The 18,258-nt window shown below is 47.2% G+C and overlaps 9 protein-coding genes across 9 annotated transcripts; 6 read left to right on the top strand and 3 right to left on the bottom strand.

Moving 5' to 3' along the window:
* Positions 1–563: 563 nt before the first annotated feature.
* N7479_003336 (serine/threonine protein kinase) lies at positions 564–2,462 on the top strand (the record flags this gene model as incomplete). Its single annotated transcript, XM_057251033.1, is given in 7 exon segments — positions 564–673; positions 759–924; positions 997–1,270; positions 1,322–1,395; positions 1,479–1,713; positions 1,798–2,282; positions 2,295–2,462. 7 exon segments carry the CDS (start codon positions 564–566, stop codon positions 2,460–2,462), a joined length of 1,512 nt encoding a protein of 503 aa, XP_057110358.1.
* A 782-nt stretch (positions 2,463–3,244) lies between these two features.
* N7479_003335 (MFS transporter) lies at positions 3,245–5,200 on the top strand (the record flags this gene model as incomplete). Its single annotated transcript, XM_057251032.1, has 3 exons — positions 3,245–3,648; positions 3,739–4,857; positions 4,918–5,200. 3 exons carry the CDS (start codon positions 3,245–3,247, stop codon positions 5,198–5,200), a joined length of 1,806 nt encoding a protein of 601 aa, XP_057110357.1.
* Positions 5,201–6,411: 1,211 nt separating this feature from the next.
* N7479_003334 (uncharacterized protein) lies at positions 6,412–7,650 on the top strand (the record flags this gene model as incomplete). Its single annotated transcript, XM_057251031.1, has 6 exons — positions 6,412–6,443; positions 6,526–6,609; positions 6,677–6,724; positions 6,838–6,924; positions 7,008–7,184; positions 7,512–7,650. 6 exons carry the CDS (start codon positions 6,412–6,414, stop codon positions 7,648–7,650), a joined length of 567 nt encoding a protein of 188 aa, XP_057110356.1.
* Positions 7,651–7,850: 200 nt separating this feature from the next.
* Positions 7,851–8,074, top strand: N7479_003333 (uncharacterized protein; the record flags this gene model as incomplete). Its single annotated transcript, XM_057251030.1, is given in 2 exon segments — positions 7,851–7,884; positions 7,902–8,074. 2 exon segments carry the CDS (start codon positions 7,851–7,853, stop codon positions 8,072–8,074), a joined length of 207 nt encoding a protein of 68 aa, XP_057110355.1.
* A 96-nt stretch (positions 8,075–8,170) lies between these two features.
* N7479_003332 (uncharacterized protein) lies at positions 8,171–8,426 on the bottom strand (the record flags this gene model as incomplete). The annotated part of the gene is made up of 2 exons (XM_057251029.1): positions 8,171–8,332; positions 8,358–8,426. 2 exons carry the CDS (start codon positions 8,424–8,426, stop codon positions 8,171–8,173), a joined length of 231 nt encoding a protein of 76 aa, XP_057110354.1.
* Positions 8,427–8,978: 552 nt separating this feature from the next.
* N7479_003331 (uncharacterized protein) lies at positions 8,979–10,432 on the bottom strand (the record flags this gene model as incomplete). The annotated part of the gene is made up of 2 exons (XM_057251028.1): positions 8,979–10,244; positions 10,310–10,432. The coding sequence occupies 2 exons, from the start codon at positions 10,430–10,432 to the stop codon at positions 8,979–8,981; spliced, it is 1,389 nt and encodes a 462-aa protein (XP_057110353.1).
* An 879-nt stretch (positions 10,433–11,311) lies between these two features.
* Positions 11,312–12,760, top strand: N7479_003330 (CENP-N/CHL4 family protein; the record flags this gene model as incomplete). The annotated part of the gene is made up of 1 exon (XM_057251027.1): positions 11,312–12,760. One exon carries the CDS (start codon positions 11,312–11,314, stop codon positions 12,758–12,760), a length of 1,449 nt encoding a protein of 482 aa, XP_057110352.1.
* A 247-nt stretch (positions 12,761–13,007) lies between these two features.
* On the bottom strand, positions 13,008–14,196 carry N7479_003329 (uncharacterized protein; the record flags this gene model as incomplete). Its single annotated transcript, XM_057251026.1, has 3 exons — positions 13,008–13,209; positions 13,261–13,630; positions 13,740–14,196. The coding sequence occupies 3 exons, from the start codon at positions 14,194–14,196 to the stop codon at positions 13,008–13,010; spliced, it is 1,029 nt and encodes a 342-aa protein (XP_057110351.1).
* A 750-nt stretch (positions 14,197–14,946) lies between these two features.
* On the top strand, positions 14,947–16,245 carry N7479_003328 (trafficking protein particle complex subunit 13; the record flags this gene model as incomplete). The annotated part of the gene is made up of 5 exons (XM_057251025.1): positions 14,947–15,013; positions 15,067–15,073; positions 15,132–15,255; positions 15,310–15,828; positions 15,952–16,245. The coding sequence occupies 5 exons, from the start codon at positions 14,947–14,949 to the stop codon at positions 16,243–16,245; spliced, it is 1,011 nt and encodes a 336-aa protein (XP_057110350.1).
* Between the last annotated feature and the right edge of the window lie 2,013 nt (positions 16,246–18,258).

The following is an 18,258-nucleotide window of genomic DNA, read 5'->3' as shown; positions in this document are numbered from 1 at the left end:
GATATCAGCATGCTACATAGGCAGGGAGCAGCATATCATATCTCAACTCAAAATGCGACTTTAGAAAACAGACACGATAGAGTACACTTGCTCGAACAGTTGTTGCACAGCCTGATTTAGGTGATTCTCTGATCCGCGCGGGCTAGCTTTAGCTGCATGCGCTTAAGTATCTCGATAGATTTAGGCCCACAGGTTGAGTGAGAATGTCCAGTCAACACCCCAATCTCCGAGGCGAGAACCTTGGCGTAAGGACTTTGAGGCGGAAACCGAAGCCTAGTCAAGGTGGGTCGGTTCGTTAGGGTGTAATTTGGTGGAAATGAGGAGGTTTTTGCTTGCAATCTAGCTGTTTTAAGCAGATAGACAAATGTACCGACATTGTTGTCTAGGGGAAACCCCGGCCTATAGAAAACCTGACTCATCATGCAGCCTGCCCAGGTGGGCATGCTGACCTGTCAAACCCCTGAGCAAACTTGAGAACATTGAGATCTCGCGACAACACAAATGTTAAGTCCTCTCCTGAGGATGTCGACTCGAGTCCGGTCTCCAATTGTTCGCTTAGCGCCATGGCGCGGTTCGTGTATTTCCCACGCGCGTCGAACGTTGTTGACACCCCAACTGGCCCATGCCAAGCAAGGATCAAAAACGTTCACCAGTCGCTGCCGATCATCGCAAGGTGGGTATGCCTCAAATCTATCGGGTGTGGTCTCCTTCGTCGTAGACTAACTTATCTTACAATGAGACGTGACAACTAATAATAGCTTATTTTCATACTCCTCTGGACGGTTCTTATACAACGAAGCAGTTCGTCTTCAAGAACGACATGTCCTATTCAATGTTGCAGCTCTTAAACATGCAGTCGCAAGCCATTTTAGCCATGGAAAGGTAGCCCAGATTTCTAAGATGAGCGAGGGTGGCTTCAATCGAGTACTCACAGCTACCATGGAGGACGGCTTCTAAGCCATTGTCAAAATCCCATACTGGAGCACAGTGCTAAAGACATACACCACTGCTAGTGAAGTTGCTACTCTCACATTTCTCCGTTCAAAGGATATCCCGGTGCCTAAAGTCTACGGTTGGTCTTTGACACCGGACAATCCAGTCGGCATTGAATATATTGTCATGGAATGTGCATCAGGCATTGCAGCAGCTGAGAGTAACTTGTTTGATATATCAGCGACTAATTGCCAGGCTTTTGTTGAGGATATTGTGGCTATCGATAAGAAGATATCCGATATTCCTTTTGCTTCTTTGGGCAGCCTGTACTTCAAAAGTGATCTTCCCGCTGACCTATAAGGTAAGCTGTACGTGTCAGGTATATCAGACAAAACCAACGACTCTGATATTTATTGTATTGGCTCAATCGCGGTGTATAGGTTTTGGCATGGGCAGCGAGCGGTGCTTGACTTGGACATGTATATCTGTCGAGTAGAGGATGGTGAACTTCTTTTTGGCTTACCTGACACTTTGCCTACGTTTAGGGAGTGATCCGACAAAATACCTGCTTGCTATCGCGCAGAAGGGACTCCAATAGACCGAGAAATTCCGAGAAATTTGGAAAGCCCGTCGAATGGTTCCCTTATAATCTCATGTTTCCAGGTGCTGCCTCGTATCATGATTATCTGGCGCTTCTCCGAAAATACCTCGCAGTGGCTCCTTACCTTCTGCCCAAAGACTTTGGGAATGTGTCAAATCGACCAGCAATACGCCACCCTGGTATCTCATTTTGTGTCACGACTGTTGTATACTGATACTTACGAATGTAGACTTTACACTTGCCAATGTATTCGTCGATCAAAGACACATTTAAGATAACATCCATCATCGACTGGCAGTATGCGGTTATCCTACCATTATCTCTAATTGCTGGACATCCCAAAATGTTCCAACACTCTCCACCAGCCAGTCTGGAGAACCTGGAACCAGGAACTGAACCACCCGAATATGCCCAGATGAACACCCAGGAACAAGCTGAGATCGACTACCACCTTCGAATAAGCAACATATCGTATCGATACCGCGTGTCCAATAGCGCAGTCAACAAATTGCACCTAGGAGCTCTACGCGACTCGCTGGTCTTCTTACGCCAGCGGCGTGTGGAATATTCCGGGCGTCAATGGTTAGGAGACCCCACAACGCTGCGTGGTGCACTGATGTATCTAAATGATATTTGGGATGAAGTTCCTGGCAAAGACGCGTCTCCAGAATCTCCTATTCGATTCTCAGAGGAGGAAGTTCAAGATTATGAGAAAACCAAAGAGTGTTGGGCAACCTCAGGCGCAATCGTCAATTCCTAGCGTGATGAGTTCCAGATTTCAGAAGACGGCTGGGTGCATAAAGACTTGTATGATCATGCCGTTGAGAGAAATAAGCCTGTGGGGTTGGAATTTATGGAAGGTTGTACGGAAGAAGATCTCAAAAAATTTAAACAAGGGTGGCCGTTCCATGATCACGAGGAAGGCTGAAGCATTTTTCATTAGCTCTACTCCGTATATTATACTCCATACGGAGTAGTTATGGAGCATATAGTGGGTGCTATTGTGGACTATGGATGCCCAATCTCCACTCCCCGCCCTGAACGGCATATGGTACGATAGACACCAAGCCAAGTGTACAAATAACAATGTTCTATCATAGGGTATAACGCTCAATTGAGGAATTGTATATCTAGTACACCTGATGTAGTCATCTGGGAAATAATGTCTTAATAACATACTTTGTATGCAAGCCTCCCGCGTGGCGGCCTGATTCATCATGACGTAGAAGGTGGCACTATAGGTATCCCGAGGTCCGCGGGTGTTATATGGTAGCGACATTAGTTCAGTGATTTCAAAGAAAAAGGGATATATGACTACTTGCCCATATTACCAATCCATATAAATCATAATCCCGACATATATTATTCTCTAATCAGTTGCTTAGGAAGTTCTAGTGGTCAGTTCCGTTTTATCCGGCAACTCGGCAGTTTACTCAACAATGCAGCCGCTAAGTGGTGGGTCTAGATGATCATAGTTGCATTCGGCGCTCCTCTTTTTTTTTTTGATCAAAGTTTTTATAAACAAATTGCCCGCGCTTTGGATGGCCAAAAAAAGCCTTTTCTCTACATATTCCAGGCACCGTGTACCTTCCAAGATCACTATTTATCCCACTGTCCCAACGTGGTGAAGAAAAGACCTGCAGCCAAGAGGATCTGCGAGATCGGCCAGATTATAATCCCTGAATCAGTAAAGCGGTCGCCATTGGCAATATGGCCGATCAGCTGCCTGAGGCCGAATCGTATCTATCGAGCGAAAAGCCACGGAATTCAGCTGAGCTAGAGAGAGCTGATACGGCAGGCTCTATCGGATCATCGACTGGCTCGAGTATCTATGATCCGCAGTTGCATAGACTGCAATCGCGGAACACAGAGTTGGACTTGGAACGTCATCGGACGGGAGTATCGCGAGCTCTGAGCAGGACTGAGACGCAACGCGCCCAACATGCCCTTACCGTGGGCTCGAGTCTTCAGTCGCGACCGTCGCGAACTCCATTGCCAGCTTTTGGTGGAGGCAAGCCCTATCCTCCACATCTCCCTGCACGGGAGGATTACGTTGTGGAGTTCGATGGGCCAGATGACCCTTTATACCCACTGAACTGGACTTTGAAAAGGAAGTGAGTCGTTTTACCAGGAATATCCATATCGTATTGCGCATTTGATGCGCAGCTTTCATCCTCCAATACTAATTAATATCCCTAATCCAGATCATACATTACTGCCATGCTCGCTTTCACCAGTATTTGCTCCACCTTCGATTCCGCCATTTTCAGTGCTTCGTCTACCAGTGTGTCCCATCATTTCAGTGTCGGGCTCGAAGTCGCCGCCCTCTCCAGCTCTCTATATATCATCGGCTATGCTTCAGGTCCCTTGATATGGGCTCCCCTGTCCGAACTCCAGGGCCGTCGTCTCCCCATTGTTATCGCCATGTTCGGATTTAGCGTCTTCAACATCGCAGTGGCAGTCGCAAAAGACTTGCAAACACTCATGATTTCCCGGTTCTTTTGTGGTATCTTCGGCAGTTGTCCTTTGGCAGTTGTGGCTGCTATTTTCTCTGATATCTGGGACAACCGCACCCGTGGTATTGCCATTGCTATATTCGCCTCGACGGTGTTCCTAGGCCCTCTCCTGGCACCTTTCATCGGAGGATTCATTAATATGTCCTATCTCGGCTGGCGCTGGACCGCCTACCTCCCCGCGATTATGGGCTTCGCCGCTTTCATCCTGAATCTTTTCTTCCTGCAGGAATCATATCCGCCTGTTGTCCTTGTGGCTAAGGCTGCGGAGCTGCGTCGCCGGACTAAGAACTGGGGAATCCATGCGAAGCAAGAAGAAATCGAGGTCGATTTTCGAGAGCTGATTGTAAACAATTTCTCACGCCCGCTTCGACTGCTGTTTAACGAACCGTTGATCCTAGCCGTCACCCTCTACCTGAGTTTTATCTACGGATTGCTCTATTGCTTCTTGACCGCCTACACTCTAGTCTTCCAGGGTGTTTACGGTATGAACGCTGGTGTCGGGGGTCTCCCACTCTTCGGCATGGTGGCGGGTCTTTTCGTCGCCACGTCTTACATGCTTATCTCTAGCAAGGCCTACAATAAAAAGCTCGACCAGAATGGTGGTGTCCCTATCCCCGAGTGGCGTCTCCCGCCCGTTATGGTTGGCGGTGCTCTCTTCGCTGCTGGGCTCTTTTGGTTCGGATGGACTGGCTTCAGTGGTACCGTCCACTGGATTGTGCCCACCTTGAGTGGCCTATTTACTGGATTTGGCCTTCTGGTAATCTTCATTCAATTGTTCAACTATCTGATTGACACATATCTTATGTTGTATGTTATAATTTCCACGCCTCGGACTGTTTATAGGCTTATCTAACATACTATCTATAGCGCCGCATCAGCTATCGCAGCAAACACATTCTGCCGCTCAATGGTGGCAGCCAGCTTCCCGCTTTTCTCACGCCAGATGTTCAACGGAATGGGTATCCAGTGGGCTTCTACGCTTCTCGGTTGCGTCGCAGCCGTCCTTGTTCCGATTCCCATTGCATTCTACTTCTTCGGCAGGAGAATGAGGATGAAGAGCAAATTCGCACCATTTTATGAAGCTGTCCAGGAAGGACACGCCGCTGAGGAAGCTGAAGAGCAGGCGGAGGAAGCTGTGCACGAGAGATGAACGTATAATGGCTTCGTTCTTGTACATGATCATATTCCCATTAGGGAGACGTAATAATTAAAAGTTAATATTTTAGCGGCCATATTTCTGCATCTCTTAATGAAACAAATTTGATTCAAATGTATTTTATTCTAAGCATGGTAGTAGCTGGAATGGGAAGTGTTCTATAGGTATTTCCAACTCAGAGATATCAGGGTCACTATGCCATTGTTTGTATGGAGTGAAGAGCACTTCATCCTGCCAAGCACGCCATGGAATCGAGTTACTATGCCTTCCTCCACCCTTATCTTTTCTGTAGTTGACGGTCATTGTTCATTTTGACAATAGATTGTTACGCAAGGTGAATATTTTCTTAGCCGAGGATCAAAAACGCTAGTATAGTTCCCATTGAGGGCGGCTACAACTGTATTATATATATAGCAACAACACTTAAGTATGAGATTTGTCTTTGAGACATTGAGCTTAAGTATTGAGGAGTACGCTCCTATATTTAGACAAACTGCTAGGTTATAAAGCTAGTCCTGGATCCAACTGAACTTGATCGGACTATTAGTGGTAGCCAACAAGTAACACGAAACTCTGCCAACGGTAGGTTCGGTCTTTAACTCATGTCAGACAACATGTGATATTTGACATGCATCAGGTTCTGGCTTGATTCTAGAAGCATTTGGCAAAGATATATCCGTTGAGGATGGCTATCAAATATACAAAATGTATATTATAAAAAAGAAGAGAGTCTCACTCGTTCAGGTCAACGCTAATTCTACCTAAACCAATTTTTTTACATGCAAATCGTGTATTTAGAAGTTCGCGAGACGCAGAGATAGCTTAAGAGATAATGACGATCGTGGTGTTGAATCAAGTAACACACGTAGCAAAAGGCCCCTGGTTGTAGCTTCTAGTACTTTAGGCCCCATTGCAACCGGAGCGCAATGCTTTATTGCATGTCAATTGCGTGATATAAGACCTATCACTATCATAACCTCTATCTCTTCTATATTGTCGACTATCAGTAGATGTCGCCCTCTGTACCGATGCTAGCCTTTCTTCTTTTAGGTTTGAGCCTCATTGCTTTCTGTAGGTATCATATATATACATATTAGGTTCTAACTTTCGACCAGGGGCCCTCGGCTCTTTCTACGACCAGGTCAAGGCCAACCCCGTGAACGCAACTAATGCCACCTCTCTTGATATACACAGTCCACGGGAAAATGATACCTATTGTGTCCCATGGATTCCAAATGTGAGTTTGATCATCCGCAAAGTTTAGCCATATACAAATAAGCACAGCAATGATTGACGAAATGTGCACCGTACAAAAATAGTGCGCACAAGGACTACAATGCTGTTTCTTCGTATGTACGGACACAACATCGGACTCGAAAAGTTGTGGAGCTTGCGGTGCCTTGGTAAGTTCTGATTGCATTGTAGTTCTCTCTAGACACCGAAATTTCTCATATATCTTGTTATCTATAGTGTGTCCTCGGCTCACCACCAGTCTGTTGCGACGGAGTATGCACGGATGTGAGCTCAAGTCTTGATAATTGTGGAGGGTGTGATACACCGACAGTAAGTATAACATCAAATTCTATTTCGGCTACTCTAAAATAATTCGCTCACGCCATACTTTCAACTAGTGCACTGGAGCTGAACCCGCCTGTTGTTCTGGTGTGTGCACAGATCTCAATAGTAACCTCGCAAGCTGTGGTGCATGCAACCAAACTGTGAGTAAAGTCCTGTCTTGACTGGAGTATATTGCTAGCACAATATCGAAAGTCTATCTGCTAAGATGAATCTTACTTGACAGTGCACCGGCCAAGCCCCAGCCTGCTGCTCAGGCTCCTGTTTCGATCTTGCCGTTGATCCCCGGCACTGTGGTTCTTGCAATGCATTCCCCTGTCTTGGACTGCAGACTGGCTGCTGTGCGGGTCACTGTACAGACTTCGCGACCTCAACTACCAACTGCGGCTCATGTGGTAATACGGTAAACCAGAGCCATTTTGATCCCCTTGCTCTACTAAACGGTTCACCTAACAATACCCTTTTTAGTGTGGCGGAAATACGTCAGCTTGCTGCTCTGGAACTTGTACAGACCTGAGTAGTGACCCTCTACACTGCGGCTCTTGCAACGCCTTCCCTTGTGGTGGCCTTAACGCTGCCTGTTGCTCGGGGAGGTGCACTGATGTTTCCTCAGATCTCAATAATTGTGGAGTTTGCAATCGCACTGTGAGTCAATCATTGCCATACTCCAGAAGAATATCACAGCCTACGTGGACTATGGTAGCCTTGCTTATACGATACCATGAAATAGTGCAGGGGTGCACACCCTGAATGTTGCAGTGGATCTTGTGCAGATCTACACTCCGATCCGAACCATTGCGGTTCCTGTTCAGCTTTACCATGCGTCGGACTCCAGCCAGCCTGCTGCTCTGGCCAATGCACCGACCTAACTACTAGTTTAATTCACTGTGGGGCATGCAATAAAGCGGTAAGATTCCCTCGTTCTCGTTCTCGTTCTAAATAAGCCAGTCTACGGTTAGGCGACAATATTAACAATCCCAAAGTGCCAATCCAACCAACCAACCTGCTGCGGGGGTACATGCGTCAATACCCTCACAGACCCCAACCACTGCGGCGGATGCTCGATCCAATGCCGCGGCGCCACCCCAGCCTGCTGCAATGGGGTATGCATAGATCTTAGCACAGATCTCGCGCACTGTGGTAGCTGCACGGCTTCCCCGTGCCTGGGCTCTAGGCCAGCATGTTGCTCTGGTGTCTGTACAGATCTGGCGACTGATTTTGACCACTGTGGATCTTGTGCGGGGAGTCCGTGTACTGGAATTGATCCGGATTGCTGCTCGGGGAAATGTGTAGATCTTAATTCTGACCCTAACCACTGCGATTCTTGCTCGGCTTCGCCGTGCGGTGGAACACAGCCTGGTTGTTGCCTTGGGCAGTGTACAGATCTATCTACTGATTGGCAACATTGTGGGTCTTGCAGTGTTCCGCCGTGTACTGGACTGCTGCCGGCTTGCTGTGGTGGGATGTGTACCGATCTGTCGAAAGACGTGAAGAATTGCGGATCGTGTAGTACAGCTGTATGTGCTCCCCCTTCTTCTTATCGGATCCTTTCTATTAAGACGTTGGATGGACATACTAAGTGGTATTTCCTTTGACAGTGCGAATTCGGACCGGGAGGTGGAGGCTGCGTTGGAGGCACTTGCATCAGTTGCTCTACGAGTCAGCCTTTCTGTCAACCGTCGAACAAATGTGTAAGTTGATAGATTGTACCCTTGTAAGATTCTTAACTCATCCCCAAAACAAGTGCCCGGATGGCTTCAAGTGTATCACCAATGGTCCTCTGCCTGGATGCTGTGGACCATTGAATACTTGTCCGCCATCATCCAATCATCTCGGTGATTCCATATGTGTAAGTGACGTTCTAAATTTGCCCAATTTGGCTTTCTGACTGGGATTAAACAGTGTCCATTGCCATGCACTCTTATTTTCGAGCATTTGATTTGTGTGGGATTCTAATATGAATACTGTGGCGAGTTCGATGTGGAAAGAGACAGCGAGAAAAAGCGGATATGAATAGATGGCCTGTGGACCACAGACTATAGCATATTAGTATATCGTGGGCCAAGTCAGATGTTCATAATGCGTTTGTTCACATTGTATATTCTATGTATAATGCGTCCACTGGTATATATTAGCATTGATAAATGCCCGAAACGAATGTGCACATGAAAAATCTCGTTATGTTCTTAATGAGTCGTTATAAAGAAGCCTCTTTCATCCAAGGCACCTCCACATCAAGAGCGTTTGCCACCCTCGTCGCGGAAGAAAGACACCCCTCAAGCAGTACCATCCCGTCCCAGCACCAGCCACCAACGAGCCAGACATTTCCATCTCCATTGCGCCAGAGCTGGCTCTTCTCATCCCCAGACCTCTTCTGGCTGAAAATCTGGTTGACAACTTGTCTGCTGGTGGTCGATCGCAAAACACGGGTGAAACTAGCAGTGTGCAAGACTTTCTCAGGGTCAATCGGGGCAATAGGATAAGTCGTAATAAGAGCAGATGACGGATGTTCGTGGACCGTCTCTGTCGCCGTATCGTTTGAGCACATATGAAGTGGGTGAGGTGCTGATTGGCCAGGACCCAAGGACACTTGCGCCCAGAGGGATTTGCTAGAATCCAGAATCCGGGAAAAGTCGCGGTGCACAACAGATTGAACGGTCGTTGTGGGAATGGACTTCATTGCGCTTTGAAGAGGTTGGAAAATTGCGCCAACAACGTCAGGTGTCACAGCGAGAACGACATGGTCAAATAGTCGTGAGCTACTCTGGCCATCACGGGTATCTGTCCAGCTCACTTGAACTTTTGTGCCGATGTTCTCGACCGCTGTGACCTTCGTGCCAAGTTTATACGTCAAGCCTTCGGAGAGCTTTTTCTCGACATGCTGGACTCCATCAAGAACAGTGTAATGGTTCTTACGGAATGTTCGTCTCCCGTAATTGACTAGGTCCAGAGCCGGAGAATCCATCAGCGCGTCGTGTGAGCAAGTCGCAACGCTCGCAAAGACCGGCACGAAGTAGTGCTTCACGTAGTAACTAGGCAACATAATCCTCTCCACGTATTCGCGTAGCGATTCCTCCGTGCCACATGACTCTAGCGTTTTGGGCGCTACAAAGAAGCAGCAGACCTTGAACCAATAATAGCATATTGCCAGGTAGCACACCTCGATCAGCCACCCGGTCCATGATAAGCTTTCCGGGCGCAGGGGAGGTAATTGGTGGTTATTGGAGGAATGCATGTAGTATGGGGAGGTTTGTTTGGTGGCGTTGTCCGGTAAGATCGACAGAGAGTAAATAAACCGGAGCGAGCCATATGGGATGCTGAAATAATCGTACATTCGCTTCAGACTTTCGTAGTATCCATCGGCGAATGAACGCATAGGAAGATCGAGGCGTTCGGGCTTTGCATCTCCGCCACTTTGGTCTGTAAGGGTGTATGATGCGGAATCGAGAGAAAGTTTGTCTTGCTGCGTGTTTTTGTTGGGATTAGCTTTAGTTCGCACATACAGTGTCGCTAGAGAGAAAATTTTACCTTTTCAAATACTTCCACGTTGAATCTCCCTTGAAGATCATTCCTGAGCATGTATGCGACCACTAATCCAGCCATGCCCGTGCCAATTACGGCAGCATTTTTTCGTGGTTCGTTCGTCCCCATTGTAAAAGAGAGAGATGTTGATTGACGGTGTCGGGAGAAGGAGAGTTTATGTGGTCATTCCATTTCTGGGGTTGAGAGAGAACTTTGGAGATTTAGACAAGAATTCACTTAAATCAAAAACTGGCCATGGACTTCTGCAACTTTCAACATTTCTAGCCTTGGCCTTAAGAGAAACTTAAATTTTTGCCCCACATTTTTGTCAGCAAGATCCCATAGCCTCGGTCTGATGCCTTGTGCACTCATATTTCCCCATAATTTGTATAATGCATGTTATGTACACATATGGGCAGATGATAGGGCAACTGTGTTGATGAGTAGGACCCTTACACATCCTAGTGAGACCTTCACACCCTAGAGAAGAGCTTTGTACACCATATAGATGTAAGTATATTGATCTACCCATGCCGGATAGCAAGTTGGCTACAGAGTAGTTGAACACGTATTTGGACTGTGAAATATTCTCCTGTCTTATTTGCTTTCGAGAGGATTGGTCTTCATATTGAAATCTTAGGGTTGAAAATAAATATAAATGCGATGTATGTAGTTAGTTACTCCGGAGGTAAGATTAAAGCATGTGAACAAAGAGACGGAAGAGGTCAGGTGACCTCTCAACACATGGATTTGACATGGATGGCTCCAGGGATCCATGGATCAACGCTCGGATGACATGAGCAGGCTGATCTCAACCTTGGAATCCTTATCAACTTATCAGCACGTGCATGTTTGTTGACGGTTGATTTTGTGATTTGGAGATGAGAAGAACTTGCACAAGCACGGGAAACAGATGAAGATGTTGATCTGAGGGCATGCATCTGCCATTGATATAAGACACTCTGCAACATCCCCCGGTATTGTGCTAATAGCTTGTCAACTGCGGCCATGGCGCGTCCTAAAACAGTTCGCGCCCCGACAACAGCCAGTCTCCCAAATAACCTCCGCATTCCCTCATCGACTCCGTCCCTTACAAAATCTCTGGGAAAGCTATCCAGACAAGCACTACTGGACCTGGCATTTACATGGCTTGATAATCGCAACATCGCCTCATTCCCACCCTACCTACAGACCGACGAACAAGATGGCCCCGACGATGACGAAGCCCTCGCGTACCCCGCGGAGAAGACAATTGAAGAAGTTCGCCAGGTATATGAAGACCTACAGGACCGAAAAGGTGCAAAGCGCGAAGTTCTCGAACGAATCTTGGAAGGCGATTGGCGACACGGAATCACACTGCGCCAGTTGGCCATGGCAGATCTCCGCTATATGGACGACCACCCCGCCAGCCTTCGATGGACTGCACTTGAGCTCAGTCGCATTGATACAAAGCGCAAGAAATCCAAGGAACTACCACCGACCGACTGGTCCAGTTCTGTCCCGCGCATGCAAGCGGCAACATTTGTGCAAGCCCTCCAACGAGAAATCTCCCCGTTGGTCAAGGCCCACTACCACCTCGCCCACTCGGCAACACTGCCACTGACATTCCTACGCATCTTTGTCGTCGACTCGCCATATCAATCTCCTAGGCAGGCAGCCGAGATCTTCACTGACTCGTCCCGAGTCATCTACGTCGCGTTCCCGGATAGTTGCCCTTACGTCTACACTTCCATAGCAGCATCCACTGGGTCAAAATCTACTCCTTCGACAAGCTCAGTAGCCACTGATACTCGGACTCTTCAGCGTCTGGTGCGCGATTCCATTCCTAAAGCTTTATCACGCCCACAGGAACGATTCTCTCTGCATGCGACATCCCTAGCAGCAAAGAATCTGCCTACACTCCTAACCCTCCGCGGACCGGGACGATCAACTGGATCAAATGGTGCCTTCAGCATATTTGCAGACGCAGCCATCGAAGGAAGTCCATTGGACCCTCGACCCTCCAATACAGTCTCACCTGAGGAGCATATCCAGGCGAGTCATTCTGGCCCGGCAGATGGCAAAGAAAACACAAATGGCTCAGCGGCCAAACGAAAATCCAGCGGTATGGATACAGGTCCCCTTTCTCCAGACTCGAAGAAACGCCGTCTGGCCATCCACTCCAGATTCGGAACATTGGGGTCATCACTCGCCCCGGCACCGCTAGACCGTCTTGATATCAGACTCCTTGATAAACTGGGCTCCAGTGAGGAGCAGGATGATGACGTTGATGATTCTTCCTCTACGCTACCTGCCGTGTCACTCACTTTCGCTGGATCCGACGTTATCGGCGGGATTCGCAAACTTGCTGAGCTAGGCATCGTTGACCCTGAGCGTATGCCGTCGTGGATGACTGGCGAAGGAGGCGTTAGTGTCGCAACTGTTCGAATGGGTCAACGACTCCAAAGGGATATATAGAAGCATATGTATTTGGTGTTCTTGGATTTTGGGGAGTTGAGAAGCTTGGTGCTTTTTTGTTTCTTGGGCCGTTGGGGCTTGATGTGATACCCGGACTTGAGTTGAATGAATCATTTATGTTGCTTTTTTGTCATATTTGGCGTTTACCAGTAAGAGTAAACCTTGGAAGATGTCTTGGTCGAGTGTAGTACCAAGGGAATGTAGTCTACACTACTCGACATTGAAGATTGTAAAAACATTTTCAAATTCATTTGGGAGTATCCAGCATAATAAGTCCACCCCATCCCAGCACCAAACTCCACATTTTCAAATTAGCCACGTCATCTAGGAATATTTGTCGTGCACGTTGACCTATCCTCTGGGCTAGAGCACCCGCTTCAGACGGCCTCTCCGGTGAGATAAGTGTCTCATTCATCGCTTTTCCATGAGGCTTTGCTATATGAGGGTAGCTGTTAGATTTCAAGTTCATGTTAGAACTCGGGCAAGTTGACATCACTTACCAGAAGAGACAACGGACAACATCCTTAGCCCCAAGCGCAGTGGCCTTCCAATTCTTAAAGCAAGCCTCATGAACATGGTTGTCGCATACCTGACAACACATAGTTTCTTGGTTGCTGTTGAAGTCATTGAAGCAAATTGGGCATTCACCCTCGATAGGCTTGCTTCTACCGGTGGAAATAATGCCAGAAGTTTCCACGATTCGATCCAAGGACGATGAAGCAATCATCTCGCGTAGTTCCTTAATAAAGTGCAATTGGGTCAGGTATATGTATAGACAAAGTGATGCTTGATTGGGGCTTGCAATACTCACGGATGGCAAAAATGACCGCTGGTACCTCAGTTTCCCAGGGACATCCATCGCCGATAGGACTTGACAATGCATCAGCGTAAGAAGGACATAGAGTGATAGTTTGGCGATACAGAACAGAGTATGTATCTACTGGGCTAGGTTGAGACTTACCAAAGCAGATGTGCTTACACTGCGCCTTCCGGAACCTGTAGTCAGGACACTCACATCTAGGGACTTTGCCAATGACCGTCTTGTAGATACTGCCAGTAGATCCAACAACATCAAATGAGATCTCCGGGACATCCTTGGTTCCGCCGATATCGTGTGAAATGATATTCATGCTAAAAGCAAGATTAGCCAACCAAAGCATGCCAGGTTCGTTGATATTTACTCGCATTTGCTTTTCATTGCGTGAGTCTCTTAGCAAAAACTCTTTGGTAGGCGTTTCTACCCATGGAAGCGCGCGTTTCGTAGACACGAGTACCTCGGAAGCATTGAGCGGAGTGCGCTGTGCAACTTGGGTTGGGTTCTTGGTCTTGAGCTTCCTGGCAGGAGTAGCAGGCTGGACCTTGGGGTCGACATTGGGTTTGGAATCATCAAGGCTTGATGGTATCCCGGGAGGAGAGGAAGACTTCATCTCTTGCATATTGGTAGCAAAGTTCGGACGTGGGTGCTTCGTGAGACTACGAGAAGACAGTATCTTTAGGAAAGACAGGGATCATGGAAGAGGTTTTATATTGATGGTATAACAAAGAAAGACTGGGTACGTTGTATGTACGATGGCAAGCAAGATTCAGAGAGGGACGACCACTTGTGAAATGTTATATGACTTTGCATGGAGTCTCAGGGAGATGTTAGTAAGTCATCCATGTTCTAGATATGTTTCACAGTTTTACTGTTAAATTTGGTCAAAATGGTCTATACAGGGAGATAGAGTCGAGATATGAGTTTTTTGGTAACATGTGTAAATTAGGATTATATACATACTGCTGCAAATACTCAGCCCTAAAAGATCCAAGCTCCTTCCCTATTGCGTAGTGTCTCTACTCATTTCCCCAGGAAGCCACTATACTCTGTCAATAAAATTTCTGCACGTGAACATACTCAACTACCTATCTAGGCATTGTAGTAAGGTTTTACAACAATTGTACGCATGTGGGCATGTCTGGTCAGGCAGTCAGAAGAGATTAACCTTGAAGTCACACTCTTTGGGAAAGAGCGGTTGTTTGCACTGTTTGTTTGGGGAGCTTCCCTATCGCTATCAGTTCGTGGAGAACTGTGGACTGTCCCTCTTCATTGACAAGATGACGCTATACTGCAAAGCCTAGGATTATAGTTGAATCTTCACTTCATTCTCAATTTTCCTCACTAGAACCGACATCAAAACCTATTCTCGATGTCACGTCCGCGGGCTCTGTCGGGCGCTGAAGCCCCAAAGGAACCACATGCGGTCTCTCTGAAAGGTATGTGAATACAACCCATAGTTGAACCAGCAAGCTAATTGTGAATTGATTAGTGTTACGGTAATTCCAATTATCTATAGATCCACATTAATGGCAGCTTCTGACTCTTAATACGCAGCCTTGCGCGGCCGTCACTTTCTTATCAGTACCCCCTCCCGACGTCTAACACCATAATATCCACGAAAGCCTCACTAAGCTATCCATCTGGTGACTCCGACGATCAATTCATTTTAGCACCCCTTGTGAGATGAAGATAACCTCCCCCCCCTGGGGAAGCCATTCACTAACAGCAATAGCTTACTCTACCTCCCACCTTCGGATCCGTCTACGTCGGAGAAACCTTCGGATGCACACTCAGCGCGAACAATGAGATCAATGATAATGACAATGAAAGAGTCCTCACGTCAGTACGCATAGTAGCGGAAATGCAGACACCTTCGTCAGTCGCTGCACTGGACCTGGAGCCGCCCAGCGACTCTGCATCAACAGACGGCCTCAAGATCGGCGAGTCATTACAAAAGATTGTACGGTTTGATTTGAAGGAGGAAGGAAATCACATACTAGCTGTCAGTGTCAGCTATACGGAGACAAGGATCGGCTCAGACTCTCAGGCAGCTAGTGGCCGGGTCAGGACCTTCCGCAAGTTATACCAGTTTGTGGCACAGCCCTGTTTGAGCGTTCGGACCAAGGCGTCCGAACTTCCACCGCTCGAGGTAGATAATAAGTCACTCGGTCCGTACGGGAAGAAGAGGTTACTCCGGTTTGCCCTGGAGGCACAACTGGAAAACGTGGGCGAGGGTGCAGTGGTAGTCAAGGTATGAATTTCCTACCGATCCCCTAGCGAATGAGTGGATTTTCTACAGCGAAGCGCGGCTGTACCTGAAAATCGGGCGGGGCGAGAATGCTCAATAATTTGGCTAACGTCGGGGGATGGACAGCAAACGAAACTAAATCCCAAGCCACCGTTCCAATCAAAATCGCTAAATTGGGACACGATGAGCCCGGACATGTCACCGGTGGAATTACCCACACTCAATCCACGGGATGTCCTACAGGTAGCATTCTTGGTGGAACAAGAAGATGGCCAGAACGAGGGACTTGAAGCTCTTCAGAAGGATCTGCGGCGGGACGGTCGTGCCACGCTGGGTCAGTTGTCAATTGAATGGCGTGGTGCCATGGGGGACAAGGGGTTCCTGACAACGGGTAACCTGATGAGCCGGAAACGCACCTGAAACGCGGCGTGCAACCAACTTACCGGATCGCTTCCGCTACTGTATCACGATATGGACGCCGAGTTGTATCGGTGCACCCAGCCGCCAGGTTGCATGGAGGTCGCCGCAAGGGCGGTTTGCACGCATTTCCAATGGCCCAATTACACAATATTACCATTGGCATTGGCAGCAGCATCCTGAATTTGGGGGAATGTGTACAGTGTAATGTCCTGGGCCTTGAATATACCCACACGATCTATGTAGGCGCGACTGAGTACGGAGTACTGCCTGAGGCTCTGGAATAAACCCCGATGTATTGACCAAGCTCCCTGGCGTCACTAGCACGGGGCGGAAACCAGCCTTGCCATGCAGCCGACGCTTAATTTCTGTTGTACGGCAGTTGCTTCTCGGTAAGGAAGGACCGGGGCTGGATATTGGCACGTCTTGGCTGGGGATTTGCTCCCGATAGGGCTTGCACAAAAGAGAGGAAAGATACGGGAATTAATCCTTGGCCCAAGGCCACGTATTCTCCGGGATGCCACATATAGAAATGATATTTTGGGTATACATGTACATATGTAATAGTCTCTTAGAGTCCAGATTCGATGTTATGGAGTTATATAGAATGGAAGAGTCTAGACTTTGGCTGATCAATGGGGTTCCGATTCCAATATCATTATCTATCTATGTTGCATGTCTCACACACCGACTTCTATTTTTATACCGATCTTGTATTGCATAATTGGTTTTTTTGTTCTTTTTGTTTGCGAAGATATGGAGTTTGGACGAATCTCGCATCTGCTCCACCGCCTCTTCTCCCCAACATCAAACAGACTGTTGTATGGAGTGGAGTATTATGCATGTACTAATGTCCATCGACGGGGAGAGAGTCGGAATAACCTTGCCCAAAATGCTGGGATGCGACCGGTCGAAAAGGGCTATCGGTGCAGGGGAGGGCCCCTGTATCCCATGTAACGCGGGTATCAACTCTCAGGGCATTAAATACATATGTAGATATTTAGGTACACTATTGTATACTTCGTACTTCGTACAGTACTCCCTAAGTATATTGGACTTATATTTACGCCGTATGGTCCACAGGTGATAGATAGCTAGTTAGAGATATAGTATAGATTCTTGGCGGATCCAAGAAAATACTGACATTGGAACGAACTGTGGGATTTCCCTAAATAATCAGATTCATTTTATGAAAATAAAAGTCAATACCGAAAACTGTGGAAACCGATACACCCTCTGGGCACTTAATGCTTTCACCCCTCGGTGCTCCACATCGTCCAACTGTAGTATCGATCGTCTCTCTGGGGACAAGCCACTCCACTTGCCCTCCTGGCTCGAAATATCTACTCCGTACTTTGTACATTACTATGTCGTGCACAAAATCCCAGAAAAAGATGAAGAATGTATTTGTAAGAAAAGGGGGAGAAAAAAACAAAAGAAAAGCCGTTGAGGAGACTCCGCAATCTTAAAAAAAGAAGATTCCCACGAGGTACTCAATAGGTGCTCCATACAAACTCCCAAGACCTCGGTAGTTCCTAAGTTTTACCCCCTGAAAGTGCCAACAGTTCTTAAAAGTCAGATTTGACTAAAAAACAAAAAGAAGGACATTGTGGCGCTGTACTAAGCTAGACCGTAAAACCCCTTAAGAAGGACCCTTTATATAAAATTAGCCCAGTTAAGTGTTATTCTATATAAGTTGACGAACCTCGTTAAAAAAAAGATCAGCCAAGACCCGCTTACATTACTGAAGCCATGGAACACGGGCCCTCCCCCCTGGAGGCTGATACAATATTTCCAGCTTATTGCTTTTGCTGTATTGCTTTATTGCTATTTCTAACCTTCCAAGTTTTTGTTCCTCTATGATATATCATTTTGAAAAAAAAAGGGGAATACATATAGACTACTCTGTATTCCCTACAGAGTATATGGCAGTTGATATAGACATATTATAGCCTGTATTATGGGTATACCCCGAAAGTCTGGATCCCTTTAGAGTCCAGCCACACTGCACATTGC

This window comes from Penicillium vulpinum, assembly GCF_028829585.1.
Source record: "Penicillium vulpinum strain IBT 29486 chromosome Unknown utg000002l_segment0_segment0, whole genome shotgun sequence".
NCBI lineage: Eukaryota > Fungi > Ascomycota > Eurotiomycetes > Eurotiales > Aspergillaceae > Penicillium > Penicillium vulpinum.
Note: the sequence above shows the minus strand (reverse complement) of the source record. Positions and strands in the feature narration are given on the sequence as shown.